Raw genomic sequence first — 20,646 nt, forward strand, 5'->3', positions numbered from 1 at the left:
ACAGAACATCAACATAGCTACCCACTTATACAAACTAAGAGAAGTAAATTTTAATGCTGCTTCATAGTTGTCAAGCCATTAACCAACAGTTCTAGAAAATATTTTGATTTACCTGAGGTTTCACAAAGAAGACTGTAGAATTACATACAGTACATTTGGCATATATGTATCAAAATTCTTGTTGGAGAAATAAATTACAAACAATGGTACAAAACCACTCCAAGCCAACTTTTGTTCAACAAGAACGTGTGGGGGTTTTACAGTTTTATTTTCTGTATTGCTCTTACAAGTAAGCAAACTATTTAGTTTATACAAAATAAACCTGTAGTTTTATATAGTTAAAAAATCATCTTTGGCTAAACAAAGCTCTATTTTTATACATATATTTATATATATACAAACATCAGATATTTTACATGACCACATAGGAACCTGTACACATAGATACAATAGAGAGAACATTAACCAAGTTACGCACTTTACAAAAAAGGAATCAAAAGTCAGATTCAAAACAGTAAAACCCTGCCCCCATCACCTATACAGATATGAAAGTAAGTAAACACAGATAAGGAATAAACAGCTCTGTAATAAAATACTGCCTGCCTTTTTTGACGCAGAGAGGACGCACTTAAGTGGAGAGAAGTGACTTCCCCCAGTGCCTTCAGTACTGTGCACATGTTGATCTATAAGGATACAGTTAAAAGAATACTCTTAGGAGTCTTAACTTTTCCACACACACGAACACTTCTCTGCAAACCGACTATCCTGAAGACAGTTTCAGTTAAGATTTAAATCTCCAACAAATTAACAATTGTCACAAATGTTTGTTAAGAACAAGCATGAGTTGGTGAACCAATCCCCCACTGAAATTACCAGGCACTGCCAGTGTAGCACGGAAGGTGAGAGTTGATCATTAAAAGCAAGCATTTCAGAAGTAAGCATGAAAGATGGAAGACTGCCAGAACTGACATCACTCACTCAAGTCGTTCCTTGTAACAGTTTCCAGAGCACTGCCTAAAACAAGGACAATGCACTGTTTTGGCAGCACATTCTACAGGTCACATGTACAATACTCCAAAAGGGGTCAGTGACAACATCACTGACAAATTATCTGATGGTTTATTAGAAAGAGAAGTCTGTCCCATTAGTTGGAGAGGGAACAAAAAACATGCTGACATTGAAGAAATGGTCACTGGACTCTGAAAAAGAGCCAATTCAATCCAAGTTGAAAGGCAATGCACTTAGGTGAGGGCTATTAAATGAAGTCTAACTGAACTCAGCAGATGCTCTGACTGAACAAAGACTACAGCAATTCCGATCCTCCCTAGAGAATAAAACCTCAAAAATCAATGAATTAATTAAATAAAACCCCTTGCAACTTTCAGGGATGTTTCCCAGAGAAGAAAAAACAAAACCTTTTTAGAAATTTGGGATAAAACAGCAATATGTATGAGATGTGTGTGTAAATATATATACACACACACACACACTCCTTAGGTATGTTCTAGTAAAACTGGAAAGAGTTATAACAGATTTTTTAAAATAGAACATAATGAATTTCTAATGCACTAAACAATTTGTAAAGATAGATGCAATTGCTGTCAAAACATGCCAAGTTGACAAGCTTTTGAAAACTGCCTGTTTTTACAGAAAAGTTTTGCTTCTGGTTAGTAACTACAAAGTCACATTTTATGAAACTGTAAGGTCTGTTTCTAAAATAGTTTTTATAAGAAAATCACTTCTCAATATTTTTTTTAACAAAACAGATTGTTTATTATGTTGAAGACCTAGAGGAAGTACCTTTTCCAGATGTAATTTGGAACAGAAAAACATCATGGCCTTTGCAAAGTAGCATTCATGTACAGTAACATTTACGCTACCCTGCACACTGACTGTTCTGAAAATAGATGCTGTTAGATTTACATCTCTAGTAAGTAAACAATAGTCACAAATGTTTGTTAAGAACAAGCCACAGGATCCTGAGCAACAGGAATTCAATTACTAGATAAGCAACTTTTGGAATCATTGCTATCATTGCCCTGCCTAACTTTAAAAGAAAAAGGCCTCACTTCTTAAGATATGTTCCACAGTCTCCAAGATGACCTACCTGTCATTTTCCAGGATTATCTACCAACTGGATTCCAAAGCACTCTTACTTTTTAAGATCACAGTTCGACATCAGCACACATAGAACTTCCAACAAGTGAAGCAAGAGCCACCTCTCCCACTCTCACCCCTGTCTCCGCTCACAGAACACCTTTAACTAATAGGAGACGACTGCCTTGAAACCACAGTGCCCCATATGCAGTGTCAAAACTCTTTCTTTCCTAGCCACTTGGTTTGTGAAGTTCCCTCTCTGTTACTCTGTTAAACAAGATCAGAGGAAACTCAGACAAGTAAATAACTAACAATGCACTGGATTTACCAAACTCAGTATTCTGACTTGGATACCTCCCCGTAATCCCACCATATCAATGCAGTGGCTCCAGTCCATCCCTGCAGGTAACAGCCAAGCCCTGTAACCGTGAAGCAACTTGGTTTGAGACTACTTGCACTTGGATTTCTTGAACAGCTTCATTAACTGCTTGAATCTTTCTGCAACCTAATGGAGGACAAAAGAAAAAATATTAATAAAAAAAGAGATACCATTAAGGCCCCCAACTTCTTTATCTACCAAGACAGATTGATATGACAAAGTTTTTTCAAGACCACCACTATTTGCTTCCAAGAAATTTCAGTAGGGGAATTTTAGGAGCACCATTAACAGATTAACTGCATCTAGGAACTCTTCCTATACCTTTCACATTTGAAATAGCTTCCAGGTTAATCAAAGACAGCTAGAGCCAACACAGGTTTAACACAAGTTTCCCTACAAGAAGGGGGAAAAAAAATAAAGGCTTCAAAGCCATTTAGCCTTGAATTTGCCCCACATAACTATGAGTAAGATGCAAATGCAAAGACAAAAGCTTTTTTTGTACTCCCCAAAACTGTTGTTTCAGGTATTTTTTGCTCATCATGGTGTAATCTGCCTGCTAGGGATTTTACATTACTGGTCTGTAGATCAGAGGAAAAAATCCTTTTGCTGAACATAGGTACAGCTGACACAGTGACCTAATTCAGCTCTAAGATAGTTCTTTTTATTGCAGTATACATATTGTTGCTACAGCATATTGATGATCCACCAAACTAACTGGGAAGAGAGGCATAAATGTACAGATAATATTGTTTTATCCAACCACCCACCCCAACAGCTTTTAAAGCCCACAAAAACCTATAACTGTACAACACAACATCCTAAAAGCCAAATCCCAATCACACAGGATTTCCTAATGGAGTCAAACGTGCTTCTCCCTTTCTAGATTTGCAGGATACATATTAAGAGAGCAATTCAACTCAAGTAAAAAGTTATATGCAAAACTCTGGCAATATTCTGCATTAATTTGGTATTGGTGTCTCTTGAAACTTTTACATTAAAAAGTGAAAGGGAAAAAAGGAAATTACTTCATTAAAAATGTCCTTTCTGCACAATCATGTTACTTCTTCTCAGCTCTAAACTGAATCTTTTTCTAATTTATTAAAGGTGGGCAAAGGCTTCAGTCCTTCCAAGATTGCCTTTCTTTATTTATAAAGTGCTGATCCAACAACAGAACAATCTTGTTGTACCTGGATTAAGAGAGAAGCCGTTCCAATATACCAATCAAACAGGTACTGAGGAATCTCCATAATACCTCTAAAATGTGTATTTTTAAGAATTAAGAACTGGCAGAATCTAAGATTCTTCTTTTCAGGAATCCCCCGAGAAAGACAGGAGAAAAAGAAAACTACAGATTTGCAGAAGATCTCCTTTTCAAAGATTTTTGTTTAACTGCAATTGTAAATGTAGGAATATTGCTAGTAATATATATAAGAATGATCATCACGTACCTGATTTGGGCTTTTGTTCAGCCTAGTGGCCAAGGAAACAAAGGTTTTGCTTGATGGTCCTTTTCTCTGACATTCCAGTAAAATTTCACGGTCATCATTTCTGCACCAAAAATGTATTTTAAAAATATTAATACATATAGTTGTGTATAAGTACACAAACAAAAGCATACATACAGGCATATATAAAATTTGGAGTATTTCCAAACTACAGAACATGAGTTCAAACAGCAGCAACAAATTTGTGGAGGATCTTTTCTTCTACCACCACAGAGTAATATAGCCAGTATGAACAAGTGGTAGTGGAGATAATGCTCCCCTACTAGGAAGAGCAGCAGTGTTAGAATAGAACTAGCCCCAAACAAAAGTCAAAGAGTTTTAAGCTTCTAAACCAGATATTTAAACTTCGATTGAAAGGAACTCAAATTCAACAGGGCTCAGCAGTTCCAGGTGCACATGCCTCAGTCTGCATGGCTAAATAGCACCTAAGGCCCGCTGATGTTCAAAGATAAACCAGAGAGGTGTTTGACTTCTCTAAGTGGCTTCAATGTAACAAACATACTCAGAGCACATCTACTGTTCACATGAGAATAAAAAACCAGGAGTCTATTCTGAAGTGTGTCACCAATTTCCTGTTTGTCTCATCAATTAATTTAGGCAAAATGTGTATAGACAGTAATTTTACTTGGTTGAAACTTGTCATATTTCAATAAATTATATTTATTTTCATTAATTTCAAAGAACAATGTAATGACTAGTTATTTAAGTAAATGTCTTTTTTTAAAAAAAGATAAACAAAAACTGTGGAACGGATAACCTGGTCATATTCATACAGAAAACTGTAAGTTTCTCTCCACCTTGTTGGTTTGCACATTAAAAAAAAAAATCACATTAGCTTTTGCTGTCTCTTTTCCATGAAGGAACTGATTTTCTTTTAAAATGCTACCTAGAAACTTACTTTATATCAGAACTATAGTTAAGAAAAGTCTGTCCTGAAAACTTTTGAAGCTCCATTATCAAGTGTTGATTGTATCAAGTTCTAGCAAGAACAGCAAAATCTGCCAACTAGAGTTTCTTAAAAATAAGAATATATCACAGTAATTTTGCATGTATTACTGACACATACAGCCATCTCATTTGTCACCCACATGCTGCAAATTGGAATATATTGAGTTGAATAGTTGACTGCTACATTTCCACAGATTGAACAGCTCAGATCCAAAAACAGAAAACTGTTTGCTCTCATGGCTTCCCTCAGAGGGGGAAACCTTTAGCTGTTCTTCACCAGCCACCAATGCCTCATAGGAACATCAAGGATCTCCATCCCCTATGAAGCCTGGCTGGAATTTTCGGATAGAAAAAATAAACCAGACAAGGGAAATAATAAGAACATACAGTACATTACAGTGTGTCTTGCTACCTCGGCACATAAGCTTTCAAAACAAAACCCAAGCAGACTCTTGCTTTGGGAGATGTGGATAAGTGATGGACATCAATCTCCCAGAGCAATCCTGCATTGACAAAAGGAGGCTCCCATTCCCCTTTTTAGAGAAGGGTGTAGAGCTACCAAATAACTTCAGCCATTAGCTAAATATCCTTTTCTTCCCTCTTTTCAGTGTTTCATGTAGTTTAAAAAAACCCTAAAGCAATCAAGCAGATCAAGTCAGAAATTACCTTGTCCAGGAAACTACTACTTCTCCCTTCTTTTTAATGATGTTTTTGGCATAGAGGCTAGGTGATGATGGAGATGAAGCCAAGGGAGAAGAGTCTTTATTCAGGTGTAGCTCATTCTTCTTACTGGAACATTGCTTGGGTGATGAACTTCTATCTTCAAACCTGGTATTACTTTCATCACCTGCTGATTCAGTTCCTTTTCGTTGCCTTTTAGAACTGGAATTCTCTTTGACAGTCTCTTTTTTCCTCTTTTTATTAGTTTTATTATCTATACTTATCTGACACCCTCCATTTGTCTTTGAACTGGGTTTTGTTTCAAGACCACATTCACCTGCTACAGTCTCATTAGAAAGCTCTTCTGTTAGGTCTATAGATGCAGCAAAGCACTCTTCCAGTTCTTCCGTTTTATCACTGACTTCTGAGTTTCCTGGTGAAGTTTCCTGAGTCACGTTATCTGCTCCGGATTCCATTGCATGACATGAAGTTTCACTAACAATACCATCTGTTATGCATGACTTCATACTACATCCAGCAGGAGAAGCAGCTTGAGGTGTAACATGCATTTCATTTATGTTTTCAGACACTTTTAATTTCTGTGCCTCAGATGGGTCAGAGCCTTTATCTGGGCTTTCAGTGTTGTGGCTCCCTTTGTCTGAAGATTTTCCACAGGTTACAAGCAAACCAGAAGTTTCTTCCTTTCCAATACTACTGCGTGACTCCTTCAGAGGCTGAGCTAAGGTAGGATTTTGTTCTTGTTCAGTGTCGACATGAGGCAAGTGATCCATCTTAACCAGATCTGGTTTGACTATTTCTTTCACGCTGCCACTCTGGCTGTCCCTTTCTTTTCCCCCGGTTCTCATTTCTCCTTTTCCAGTCTTGGCTGAGGATGCCTGTGCCTCCTTCACTGGAGCCATGTGATCAGATGCTGGTGAGGCAGATGGCACTGCCCGCTGAATCTTCACAATAAAATGATCATTGGATTTCTCCATGATTACTGCTTGCATTGGTAGGCTGGGGCGACACTGAAAACCAGGAACAACAGGCCGACTTGTCCACGATGATGAACAACTTGATTTACTGCTTGAGTTATCAGATTCTAAAGCCAAATGAATATCTTGTTCAGTGGCATCCTCCTCTCCAAGAAGCGCATCTTCGCTGTAATGTGCACTAACAACACCCTCTGGAGCTGAGCTAGAATTACTCTCAGGTTTTAGGAAGCTGAGGTGAGCATCTGATTTCAAAGGTGATGGAATCGTTAAGGAAACAGCCAAATCTTCAAGGAGGATAGAAGAAATACAGGATTTATTCTTCTGTAAATTGCATTCATCTTCTTTGCACGAAGCTGAGTTTGTGGAAACCTCAAACATACAGCTCTCATCCAGCACATCTGGATCCACAGGCATCTGAGGCCTAGATGCTAATGAGGAAGCTCTTACAGGTGAAACAACAGTCCAACTAATATCCTCTTCCAGTTTAAAATCCACACATGCCTCCTTTGGAATGATGTCTTGCTCCCGTTCAGCAGCATTATCCCTGCATTGATGACTGTCTAAAAATTGTTTTTCTGGAGTCCTGAATTCACACTCATGTCTGTTGATATTGCCACCATTTTTTTCCAAGAGATCAGAACCTTGCAATAAGCTTTTGAAAATTTCACCCATTTGAGCATCACTCACCAGATTAAATGTAAGACTGGATGCTTGTTGTTCTGTGAGAAGCTCATAACCAAGATCAGACTTGTTAGCATCTCTGGACAGTTGGAGTCCTTCCTTTTCATACTTAACACCCTTCAGTGGAGTAAGAGTGTTCTGTAAATTATTCTCTTTAGAGAGGTGAACTTTTGTTTGGGAATTTCTTGTGTTATCAATGGAATTAAGACATTTTGTAAAGGCAGCTTTTGGTGCACCTGTCTTATTTTTCTCATCCACAGTTTGCTTTGAAATACATTCTTCAGGCTTTTGAGAATCATCTTGCAGGGACTTTTTTCTAGATCTCTGCACATCATTTTTATGACTGATCTTGTGGTTTTGCTTTCCGGCCCTTTCGAACTTCCCCTCCTCACCCTCATCTCCCACATCACATAGCTTTATTATAATTCTCCGTATCTTGTCAAATAAGTAATCAAGCTGTTCATCTACAAATTTCCACAACTGTTTTTTCATATCTGATACTTGCTGGTCAAAAAGACGGTCCACTATTGCATTCTTTTTAACTTGCTTAAGTTTTGACTCTATAATATCACAGATATTCAATTTTAATGTATCACCTAATGCACACATCTTGGAAAAGTTCAAGTATCTTATTAATGCTGTAAAATTTATGATCCCAGATTCTATAATTCTGTGAAAATGCTGAACTGGGAAGTGTACTTTGAACTTCATATAACTTTTCCTCATCTGTTTTCGTATAGCTCTGAGCATCTGCATGATTTCTTGTATATTTGACGGTTCAACAATAACATGAACTATTTTTTCAAGACAAGCAATGCTCACAGTTTTGTTTTTCTTCATATTCTTTGAAGATCTGAAGGTCTGATTTTTATGCCTCTCTCTGTTCTTTTGCGCGCTTACTTGCACTGAAGCAAATTTTCCATTATCCTCATTGCAGTGCACAGTTTTGCTGTTTTGAATCTGCGGGCTGCTGGACAAATTTCGTGCCTCAGAAGAAGCTTTTGGTCTTGACTTTTTTGTATTTTCAGAGCCTCTCTCTGGTTTAGATTTTTCTTTATCTTCATCGCTACTTACGATTTCGCCTTCTTCTATTTCATCTGAAGAGATACTTAGCCGAGACTCCATCTCTAAGTGTTCATCAGACATGCTAACTGGCTTTTGATTTTCTTTGTTTACCTCCTTTGACAAGTTCTTTGAGGGACAGATGACAACGGTACTTTCAGGAATTAAATCTATAAAAAGAAAACAGTTTGCTAATCACCATAAAGAATGCAATTTTAAACAGATATTTTCAGAAAAACCTGCAAGATTCTCTCCTGAAAACTGATTATTCAGAACAGTTTGAACTCAGGAAGTCTGACCTATAACGAGTTTGGGTGGCTTATTTCAGCAGCTGCTAATTTAATATATTTATTTGAGCTTTGAACGGCAAACTGAGATTTATTTTGAGCAAATTTTGAGATTTAAGGGGCCTCAACATTTCACCAAACACAATTGAACTATCTCACAAATACATCAATTGGAAAAAGAAAAATATAGCAGTTTTCGTCAGTTTCGAAATTCTTTCCATTTACTTTAACAAGTTTTCTGATTACTGTACCAGATAAATTATAACTGTCACATCATTATGAACTGACATTTACATACAGTAGGTGGCTTTTCTTTTGACAATTTCAAAACTAAAACAAATTGAGAACAATTTGAGACCCATTAATGTTTTAATAATCCTGTATAGAGTTACGCTCTGAAACATAAAAAAAAAAATTTCAATGCCACTTTTCTAGTACAAAATCTAAACTTCTAAGAATTTTTGTTTGTTTAAATCGCAGCAGGTCATTACAAGGAAGACTTAAATTCACAAATACTTGAAAGAATATAATCCTATGTAACTTTTGCTTCCACAATTTCAGAGAAAAACCTAAGAAGATCTATGCAAAACTAGCCACAATTAAGAAATGTGTATGTATTTTTTTCAGTAAGTTAATACAAAACTCTTATTTCAACCAGTCTTCTGTCAGTAGTGACCAACTCCAATTTGTAGAGCACTCATTTTCAAATGGCTAGAATGTTGGCTACAACATAAAATGTTTCCACTACTGACAAAAAGTACCACTGAGACATACACAGCTTAAGAAGACACAATTCGTGTTTTTCAGAAAGCAGTTAAAAGAATTAATTTCTGCTTTCCATGAGTGGGTGGATCTTCTAAGTTTTACATAGAAAATAAATTACAATATACATATACAAATACCTTTGTTGTAAGTCTTCACAAGGCCTTTACAGGGACTTTCCATCTTTAGTGCTTTAGCCAAAGGACGCACTGGACTGTTCAATGGGCTGATTGCCCTTGGAATATACCTCAAGTGATTGAGATCAATGCTCAGTATTGAGCTGTCATCATCAACAGAAACTGGGTTAATTTCTCTCCCTTTAGTTACAGGACACATCTTGCCACTGAGAGAAGATGCTGTTGCAATACTGTTATCCGTTAGGTCTGGCCCCAGATCACAAGCATTCTGGTCAACTAGAGGTTCATCCTTATCAATTATCAGAGTTCGGTTCAGTGAATGACATTTACTTGTATTAACTTCACAGATACTCTTTTCCTCAATGAGATAGTCAACATTTTCTGCAGCCAGGTGATTATCATCCCTAACTACTTCCATTAAAGAGTCTGGTTTTGTTCCACTGATATCATCTGCAATATCAGAGGACTCCAGGTCGCCGGAACTTTGGCCTTCTGAGTCATCTAAGACAACATTTTGAGAGCCACACTGATCTGCAGAGCTTTCTATGTCAGCAGCCGGCCATACTTTATCTTCCTCTTTCTTCTCTGCTGCTGGCTCTAGAAGGTCTCCCATAATTGCACTTGCAGGTTCAGGTTGTGCCACTTCTGCCGCTGGTACAACAGCATCCTGCATCTCACTCTCTGTCACAGGCAGCTCTTCACTCTCTGCCACACTCTGTGTCAGCTCCAGGGGCAAAGATTTGGGGTGGTTCAGACCTGTCATTGCTGCTGTTTTCACTGAGGCTTCCAATTCAACCGGATCACAAGCCTCTGCCACTTCTGATGGCGTTTCACCCTCCATCTCATCAGGAACCAGCACCTTTGCTGCTCCTGGCAAGACTTGGGGCTGTACCTGATCCCCTTCTGCTTCTGGCAAGGTTTCTGAGCTTGGTTCATCAGCTGTGACTGCTGGCAACACTTCAGACTGTGCTGGATCTGCTGCTGCTACTTTCAAGGCTCCATTTTCAGAAATGACAGAAAGAGGCAGTGCTGGTTCCATGCTGCTCTGAGCTGCAGTGTCCAGAACTTGCAGGATTGAATGACTGTGCTCTGTGGGACCACAGCCTACAGGGTGGGCAGAGTCTACGAGTTCTGCTTGCAGTGTGAGCTCTGTCCCTCCCTCATCAGTGGCCTTTTGGGAAGGTGTTTTACATCCATCCATTGCAGAAAGACATTGTTTCTTATTAGGAGAAAGAGTTAAATTTAACTTTTTCATAAAGCTAAGTTTTAAGTCTTTGCTTTTTGGCCCAGTGTGATTACCTTTAGTTTTGGGTACCTTATCATCTTTTAAGCTATCCGCTGCTCTGGATGTTTCTTCCAGCTTACAGGATTTGCTTCTCTCACTTTTTGTAACATGTTTATCTTTCTTGGAGTCTTTTACAGATTGGTGAGAAAATTCTTTTGCAACTTTTTTTTCATTTCTAAAATGTCTATTTTCATCCTGATCCTCTCTTTCCCTTTTCCTTTTTTCTTCAGTTCTGTGTCTTTCTGATTTGGAATGTGCCGTTTCCCATTCATGTCTACTACTACTACTTTCCTTCAAGCGTGAATATTTATGCTCTCTGCTGTTGGAATTAGAAGGTGAAGTCCTTCCTTCTCGAGAGGTATGATCATCTGTACCCCTGTCTTTCTTGCAGTCATTGTGTTTTACTTTCCTAGACTCTTCCACATGACATTTACGTGACTGGTGAAGACTCTTTGAATGTTCATTCTTGGAGTGTGGACTGCTTCCCCGACCAGGCTTCCTTGGTTGTTCTTGCACCTTCTCAGTCAGTTTATTTTTTTGGCCAGCAAGTTTTTCACCTTTATCATGTGTTTTAATGTCCTTTTTAAATACATTTTGTAATCTCTCATCAGCATACAATTCGCCTCTTGTTTGAAATCTGTCTTTACCAGCTGTCTGTTTCTCCCAGGACGAAACACCCCTTTCTGCTCTTCTTTCTACACTTGGACTGCATTTGAGTTTCATGCTCTGACTTTTTTGTTGCAAATCATTTTTACTAGCCTTCTCTGAAAGGGTTTTCAGCTTGTGTTGAGGATCCAAGTTCCCCTCCTCACTGTCACCATCGTTTCCAGGGCTCTGATGCACTTCCCTTTTGTATTTGTTGACATTTCCCCTACTGTGCTGCTCATTACTTTTAGTTTCTTTTCTTTCCTTTCTGTTATCCTTGTTGGAAGTATGGTCATAGCTCAGTGCACACGTGTGAGTACCATCACTGCAGAGCTCTTCAGGAGAGTACCTCAGCGAAAGTGGAGTGTTCCTTTTTTCAGAGCCAGACTTCCCACTGTCCGTGTTATGAGATGAGTAACTGTGGTATGCATCTTTGGAACAGTCATTTTTCATTCTATGCTCTATCTTCATACTGTCACCAAAATCAGGTCTGAATTTGGAATCTTTTGTTTTATTTGATCCTGGAAGGTATGTTCTGCTGAAAATACTTCGATGGTTGGGAAATTCTGCTAGCCTGTTTATAAAAATGAAAACAGTTATGTTATTTTTAAATTCACTTAAACACAAGTAAAGCTGAACTGCAATGAATCCATGTATCTGTAAAAATTGTAAACACTTTCAATTTCAAGCTGAAAAAATGGGTGATATAAAGAGACATTTAACAATTTCCACCAGCACAGAACAACAACAAAAAAATTATATATGTATTTTCCAAAAGAAATTAATCTAAAGAAAAATCAAGATTTATTAAAAAAATACTGTATTGAACCTAGTTAACAAATTTCAGTAATTCAAATTAGTATTGTCCAGCAATAAAAAGAGGTCTCTCCCGGGGGGGGGAAAAAAAAAATATAAGTTGCTCTTCACAGCATTAGTGATTAAAAAAACCAATAATTTAAAAACCGTCAATAAGCAAATAAAATACATTCGGGAGTTGTTGCAAGCTCCAGAAAACAAGCGGTACATTATGATAAGCAAGCCTCATCAAGGCCACATGCTACGGCTGAGAATTCATCATACTAAAAATAATATAAAAAAATCAAATTAGAAAGTGCGATTAATGTAATTGTACCCAAGATGTGTTTGTTTGGTTTTGTGGTTTTATAGTTGAGGGGTTTCTTTTGAGATGAACACTAATAATTCCTTGAAAGATACTAACTTTGAGATAATCTTTACACATAGATGCACTGTTTAAGAAAAGCTAATTTACTATAAACCATGCAGCAGACAAGGCATGTTTCTAAGAGCTCAAGATGCCAATTTCCCCACAATTTTCCATGATGGATGCGTCCAAAATACCTAGATCAAATACCTTGTTCACGGACTTTTCACCACCATCAGATGGTATTGCAATGGACCTTGTAATGTATATAAAGTGATCAAATATTCAAACCAAAAAAATACTTTTTCAAAGAATTTAATTTAAAATTCAGAATACTGCAATCAAAGGTGTGAAAATGACAGCTGTTGTGGGAAAGCTGATCAGTTGAAAGAATTACACATGTCAAAACCTCTTGACCTCCATCAGATTGTGCCTGGTAATTTTCTGTATTTAGCAAAGAAACCTGCATAGTTTATATCCACACAGCCTTTAGCACAGGAATGTCAAAGGAACCTTCTTTACAACACATTTTGGTGTAAGAAAATATCAAATGGTCAAAACAAAATACAAACAAGCCAATGATGTGTGTCCCACGTACCAAAGAAGTAACCTTCTGACAAGCTGACGTCCTGAATCCCAAACCCCTGCTCTGGTTTTACACGGTTCAGAAACCTTACTGTCAGCTACTCTCCCATCCGTACTTCACTGTTTTCAACTCCTTCCAGTAACATTAGAGGTACACAGAAATAACCAAGAATTCTCTAGTTGTTACCCCCACCACTGGAGACAGGGATTTCACATCTTGCCAGGAAAACAATATATCATCTATTTCTTCTCAGTTGCTGTCTGAAAAGTTCCATGGAATTCATGTCTGAGGCCATAAAACAGACACCATTCAGCTTCAAAACTAGTGAGGTAATGCTTTCAAACATGCAAGGTGGTTAGATAACCCACAAGGAACAGTGGGTTATAAACAAACAAAAATTCATGCAAATGCTCACCACTTGGACTCCTTAGTTTCTTAAGTAGAAACCAAGGACCTCATCAGGCAAAAGAGATACATATCTCCTCTGATTGTACTGGTTCTAAACTACACAATAATTTACTAATTCATGATTTTTTCATTATTTTTTCTAAAAACACACACAAAAATTTTTAATAACTATACATGATCAGACCAAAAACATGTTTTCAGTTCTACTGCCTATTTGTACCTTTGATGCAGATGACTGATTTCTTCATCCTTACGGTTAATTTCCACTCTTGCTGTTTTGATAAGGGCTGAAATATTCTTTTTGAGAGCCTGGTTCTCATTCTGTAGAATGATATTCTATTCGAAATATATATAAGCAAGAGAGAGGGAGAGGAAAAAAAAAAACCAAGAATTAGCTTGGGTATCCAAACATGTAATGAAAAACAGTGCAAGATAACCAGTAGAAAAATGTCCCATCATTGGAAAAATGACAATAAAACATATAAACTCTTTCAAAGAAATCAGAATTATTGAGATCCAAAAGAAGTTTCGGTGTTTGGGTTTTTTTTTTTTTAACATTACTCACATTTATGCTTCTGTTTGTGGTCCTGGTAATTATTTCAAACATTTCAAGCATACAGTTTAGTAAAACTGAAATATGCCATAAAACAAGTGAGCTAAAAAATTATAATCCACCTCTTTGCTTCATTCTTTTACTCAATTTATTGCTTTCTTGGTCACTGCACCAAATGAGAGATGTAGCCCTCAAGCACTTTCAGAGAAAGAGGGTAATTAATTGTATTTCTTTCAAGGTATCAAAACCAACTTTGGGTGCTTTATCATTCTAGCATTTCCAGGTATGATATTCAGAACCCTGTCAACCCCAGAAATAGTCCCTTCTCTTGATAATTGTCCTCAGCAAAGCCCACTCAGAAAGGCAGACAAGTTCTGCAGAAAACAATACAGAAGTGTCACAGGGCAGCAACTGCTTACCATTGCAGACCTTAGAACCTTGGGGAGTTATATGTAATATGCAGTAGAGCACACTGCAGAATTGCCCCAAATGATTCATCTCTACAGAATGGCACAGCAAAGGAACAACAACTCAAGTTGAAGAGCAGTTCAGACTTATCAGAATGGCACTATGCTCAAAGCAACACAGATATCTGCTTCCACTTCTGATGACAGCTCAGGGACCTTACCTTTACAGCCCCATCCCTAGTGCATTAAAAAACCAAGACTACTAGATACCTTTCTGATAACTATTCATTTGACATGCTTACTTTCTAATTAAGAAGACTGAAAATAGCTTTCAACCAAATAAAGTCTTACCGCACACAGTGTCGTTAAACAAATTAATTTACCTACTGATCTTGTCAGTAGGCTATCCCCACCAACCATCCTAGGCAGACCAAGCTCCTAGCATCTACAGGGGTGCTTTGCAAACCATCCATGCAATGGATCAAGTCTGGAATGCACATGAAATTGCTTTCTCAAAGCAATATTCAATTTACTTTGCATTATCTTGACAATATTTCACTTTAAACTACAATACCTGTGCCTGTATTTCTTTAAATTTCTTCATCAACTCTTTGATTTGCTGTTGACATTTTCCATATTCTGCCTGCAACTGTCAAAGAGAGAAGAATTCACAGCATAGAAGTGGACTTAATTATACAGAAGAGTTACTTCTCTACATCTATAGTTAGTTAACACACTAATGTATATTATAAACCTCTGTTTTTTCCCCCAAAGAAACATATGAAAACCATACTGAAACAAAACGCTTCAATATGATCCAATTAGTATACAGGTCTCCAAAACAACACAAACACTCAGATAAAAGGAAATCTATGTGCGCTTGCCTCACAGTAACAGCTTAAGAACAACAGGAAGCCATATTATTGTGAAATTAAAGACACAACTACCAAGGAGCAGGAGTTCTGAGAGCCAAATAGATGGCAACCCTCTTGTCAGATTTTATGTAATGCAAAACAGGTAAGGAAAAACACAACAAAAAGTGACTACAAACAAACTTGGACTGTAAAAATAGAATGCAATAGACACAATCTTGCTGAGATCACAAAGTAAAATAAATCTGGCATGAGTTCTGCTTTAGACATAGATAGTGACAAAGCTTTCACAAGAGAAGGGACAACTTCCATTCAAACAATCAACAACTTTCAAACTTGCAAAGTGATATTTTCATTACTCAGTGGAGTCCTGGAGGGCTCATTCCTGCTTGTTCTATAACATCTGTGGATGCCTGTCCCTTTCATGCCATTTAAATGTGTCTTACAGGCCAGGACTGATGATGCTACTTAAGTGAGTGTTGTCTTGATTTGCTAGAAGCAGTTACCTACTGCACGGCCATCTTCAGTCTCAAGGACAGAATTTAACAACACATAAAATAGGTCATGGATTTATCTCCTTTACTCTGGTAAAACTTGCAGGAAAAAACGTCAAGACTAGCTTTGTATCAGATGTCTGACCAGATCCTTGACTACAGGGAAACCACAATACATTTTCCCATAACACAGCTGATAAATGAACTGCATGTGAAGGACGAGAAATGGGAACAGATTATGTCACAGAGTGACAGATTCACTTGTTCAGATGAACTTGTTTTAAGAGTTTATTAGCACATTCTTGTTTTTACTTATCTAAAAACAGCCTATTTTTCCTACAAGGTGAGCATGCTGACAACATTATCTGTGCTTTACTTTTTACATAAGGAAATTCGGAACAAAACCACCCTCCCCAAAACACCAGAAAGTTTTTTCCATATTAATACATACCTCATCATAGGATGCTTTCTTTGCAGTCCCTTCTTCAATTAATATCTCATCAAATAAATTTAAGCTGCTTCTAGATGGTGTAGCATTTGGAGCAAAATTGTCTATATAAAGAAAAGCAATTACATAAAGAAGAAGGTATTTTTCTATCCATGCTGCACTGTGTACACTGTTCTATACTGTCTGTGTGTTTTGGTTTTACTTCTTGCACTTACAAGGGAACAACACACAAAGAAAGAAATATTACATGCTCATGTCATACCATGTTGCAATAAGGTACAGAGATTTCTTAAAATAGCCATCTGTAAGTGAAATGAAAGTGAAATGAAAACCCCAACCAACCAACACCAACTGACAAGCCAACACCCAAACTATTTAATGACAGTGCTTTTTCCTCATATCAGCCTGGGTGCTCCATTCACCAAATACATTTAATGGACAGGACCTGGCTTATGACACCCCTGAAATACAGATGCATTTGCAGACAAGTAAACGAAGTCAGCTATCAAAGCTGTGCTTCCATCCTGTGGACAATACCATAATGCAAAAAGTATAATTAACACAATGCAAGAAGACATATAAATAATATCTCATCTCTACAGAGAAAAGATCTCACCAGTACTCTCTTCAAATTTAAAAAACCAAGGTCCCTTAAAACTGGACTACATAAAATGTTTTCATTGCATTGCTATTGCCCCTTGTGTCCTTAACGTTTACTAAACAACGCATCCCGATATATAAAATACGAACTTAAGAAATACAAAATGCAAAATGAGAAAAAGATGTCTAAACGTTTTATGTCTGTAGGATATAGTACAGTTCTTAAAAAAACCCAATGATTTTACAGCAGTAGTATCAGGAGAGAAATAATTGCTCAAATACTAGAAACAGCATTTCATTAAACAACTCTAAGGCTCACGAAAAAGAACATATGCTGGATCCATTTATTTCTCACCTTCAAAGAACTTAAAAGAGGAAATTAATTTACATTAGCATGTCAAATTATTTGGAAAGTAACAAAAGGCTGAAAGGATATCCTGAATTTACTGTATCACATAGAAAGTATGTGCTGGATTTCTCACTGGGAATTTAGTAATCAGTGACTGTTGGATCTGGTCCTGAAGCTTACAAAAACACAAAATAAAGGGTTTTTATCCAATGTAAAATGTCCTAGTATCAAGGCACAGATAAAATAGCTGAAGTTTCTCTGCACCCCTTTACATGCCCAAGTATCTTCAAATAGCCAGTATCAGCGGAAAACTGTCTTTCATTCATTCAGCTAATAGATTTAAGAATTCTCTGCTGCATTTATACAGCCTAATACATATGTCTTGATTTCAAAGAAGTTGCTCAATGAAGCATATGTTACACCAGCTGAATGTAAACTTAAAACTAAATACTGTTGCACTTGAAATCAGCCTAAGAAGCAGAGCCTCCATAATGTTCCAAGCCAAGCAGTGAGACACAATTAACCTACCAGAAACAGACAAACTGCTGTCCAAGCCATCATAAATATCCACCGAGCTCTCATCTCCTTCCCTGAAGGGGGAAGCTTCAGCTAAAAAAAAAAAAAAAAAAAAAAAAAAAAGGGCCAAAGTACTCATTCAGTAAACTGCAAACTCTACCTCTCCCATGAAGTGAGTGTAGCTCTAGTAGAAAATAGTAGAAGTAACAGTACAGACCAGTAAAAGGGGAATTTTATCCAGGAAACTACTGCTACTGTGGGGAAAAGAGTCATCAGGGAGCAAAGACAGTCTGGTAAGATCAGTTTGTAAATACTATAAGAACAGTCCATAAAGCAAACTATATGGCAAATAGATTTTAAAATGACACATTAAGTAAACTTGATCTAACATTGAAACTGTTTTCTAGAATACACTGAATACAAAACTTAGACAATTCAAAAACAGAAATAAAAGATTTGGTATGATAAAACCACTAGTGTTAAAAGAAAGATTTCTTGCTAAAAAGGAAGTATTGTAGCAGTCTGCATAATAATACTGCAAACAATTTGCTTTAGTATTGCCATCTACTCACACACTAACTGGTTCTGTAAACGTATTTTAATCTAAATCTCCTCAGTCTCTCTTCATGTCTTTTTCCAATGCCTCTTATCACTCTGATCTCCTCTACGTGAACCTCTCCATTTCTGAAACAACTATTTCTATAAAAAAAAATCAATATCCACAGTCCTTCTGAGGCTGGGAATCTCCCAAACGTGTCAAATCAAGCAACTGTAGAGCTGGAAATAAAGAGTATCTTGATTATGGGTACTGTGGCAGTTGATAGCACATTGGCTCTTACAAACAGCAAACAAAGGAGGAGTGCCCCTAAGTGTTCAAATGCAAGCTTCATTAAGATACAGCTGAAGGTTAAATTACACACCATGGAAGACAGGGAAGAGACCAGTTCTGGGCACCCCTCAAAACATTCCAGAAATCCAAAGTACACAGGTATGGTTTTAAATACAAACTTACTAATGGGATATGGCTTGCATGATATTGTGCCAGAGCCATTTAATTACATTTAAAGCTCATCAGTATTTCTCACAACTTCAAATTTGTTTTTTTAAGTTATTTCTGGACCTATTTGTTTGCCTAAGACTGCTTGCAATAATTTCCCACAAACCAGAAAGTAATCTAACACTTCTTACCACTGTAGCGGATATCATACAGTCCCAGTCCATCCTCATCTGCTGCCATGATACAAACTCCCTATGGCTTCCCCATCTACGAGTAAAATATCAGAGCAAAGGGAACCAATTAATTGACAATCTCAGAACAGCAATATAAAGCAGCAGCATCTTGAGGTACATCAATTATACCTGAGCTACCTGTGGCTCCTGTTCTTCAATAAAATCCAGCACTAGAATGAGAAAACACCTGGATCAAGGTAACAAAAAGAGCCTTCAAGAAACATAAGAAATTATCTGTTACTTGAATAAGCATCCTGAAGATCTTTAAAAGTCACTTATTGATCCTACAAAGAAATTTTGATACAAAAATCAGCACTGCATTTTATGAACATGCTATCGGAACATGCGTCTTACCCAGTTAAAGTAATCTGATTTGAAAATTCTGATTTCTTCCCTATTGACCACTTAAGAGCAAATTCCCCTTGTCTGATACTACCAGTCCAACCAGTACCGAGCGGGGGGCCGGGAAGGGTTCAGGCTGGGGGGACTGGCACAGGCACGGAGCAGCGCTGAGCAGCCAGCAGCCCGTTCACAGGCAGCGGCCCTTCCTCGCCCCCAGGCCTCGCCCTCCATGCCCAGGCGGGAAGGGGCTCCCGCCTGTCCCAATTCCTGCCACCTCTCGGGGGTCAGGGCAGGAGCACTCCCGGTCGCGGCTCCCACAGTCGCCAGCAGCCCGGGTCGGGCAGGCTGTGCCCAGGGGGGTGCGGTGCCGGGAGCACCGTACCGCACCCCGCCGTGCCGTGCCGTGCCGTGCCGTGCCGTGCCGTGCCGTGCCGTGCCGTGCCGGGGTGCGGCGCGGCGGGACCCGCGCAGGCCGGGAGCACTCACCGGCCAACGCCGCCGCCGCCGTGCCGCAGGCCGGGCGCGGGGGCGGGGCCAGCACCGCGCCAGCCAACGGCCGCAGCCGCACGGCGCATCCGCCGCCGTGACGTCAGCAAACCCAGCCCCCAGCCCCGAGCAGTTGGCGCCAAAGTGAGGCGCGCGGGGGGGACTAGCCCCGCCCCCTCCGCCGCGGCCCCGCCCCCTCGCCCCTTCCCGACCGCTGGCCCCATCCCGGCCCGGCCCCGAGCGCGGGAAATCGCGCGCTGCTCCCGGCGGGACGAACCGGGAACCTCCCGCCTGCTCCGGCCCGGAGCTCGCGACAATCGCTAGTCACGTAGGCCTGTGCCCCGGCCGCTGGAGGCTGCCCCGCACGACACAGGCGCGCTCACCTGGTGCCGTTCCCCGCTGCTGCGGCGATGCTCCCGGGAAGCCCAATGTTTAATCCCGGCGGCTGCTGCTGTCGCCGATCCCGCTGTCAAACCCCTGCAGGGACATCGTTACCGCCCGATAGCCGCGCTCGGCCTCCGCAAGCGGCTGCCGCCGGGGGCGTAACGCTCCCGCAGCCCGAGCCGGGGCCACCCGCTGCCGGGTCCGTCACCGCCCGCCCTCGGCCGCCTCTCTGACCCAGATTTAAAGGGCTCGCGGGTAGGTGCCTCCTGCGGCAGCAGCGGCAGATGGCTCTCCAGGGAGCAGAGAGCAGGGGAGGCCAAGGATGCGGCACACGCGCGGTCTTCCAAAGCCCTGAGCCCGCGGGAG

The 20,646-nt window shown here is 39.4% G+C and overlaps 1 protein-coding gene across 1 annotated transcript; it reads right to left on the minus strand.

The window, feature by feature from the left end:
• Nucleotides 1-249: 249 nt before the first annotated feature.
• CASP8AP2 (caspase 8 associated protein 2) lies at nucleotides 250-20,426 on the minus strand. Its single transcript, XM_066179553.1, has 10 exons — nucleotides 20,280-20,426; nucleotides 19,027-19,102; nucleotides 17,851-17,931; nucleotides 16,377-16,477; nucleotides 15,134-15,208; nucleotides 13,820-13,935; nucleotides 9,517-12,017; nucleotides 5,596-8,497; nucleotides 3,925-4,024; nucleotides 250-2,602 (listed from the first exon to the last, which is right to left on the minus strand). Exons 2-10 carry the CDS (start codon nucleotides 19,073-19,075, stop codon nucleotides 2,546-2,548), a joined length of 5,982 nt encoding a protein of 1,993 aa, XP_066035650.1. The 5' UTR covers nucleotides 19,076-19,102; nucleotides 20,280-20,426; the 3' UTR covers nucleotides 250-2,545.
• Nucleotides 20,427-20,646: the final 220 nt, after the last annotated feature.

The sequence above is a fragment of the Chamaea fasciata genome, unplaced genomic scaffold, assembly GCF_029207755.1.
Source record: "Chamaea fasciata isolate MVZ Bird 193981 ecotype frontalis unplaced genomic scaffold, bChaFas1.0.hap1 SCAF_3, whole genome shotgun sequence".
NCBI lineage: Eukaryota > Metazoa > Chordata > Aves > Passeriformes > Sylviidae > Chamaea > Chamaea fasciata.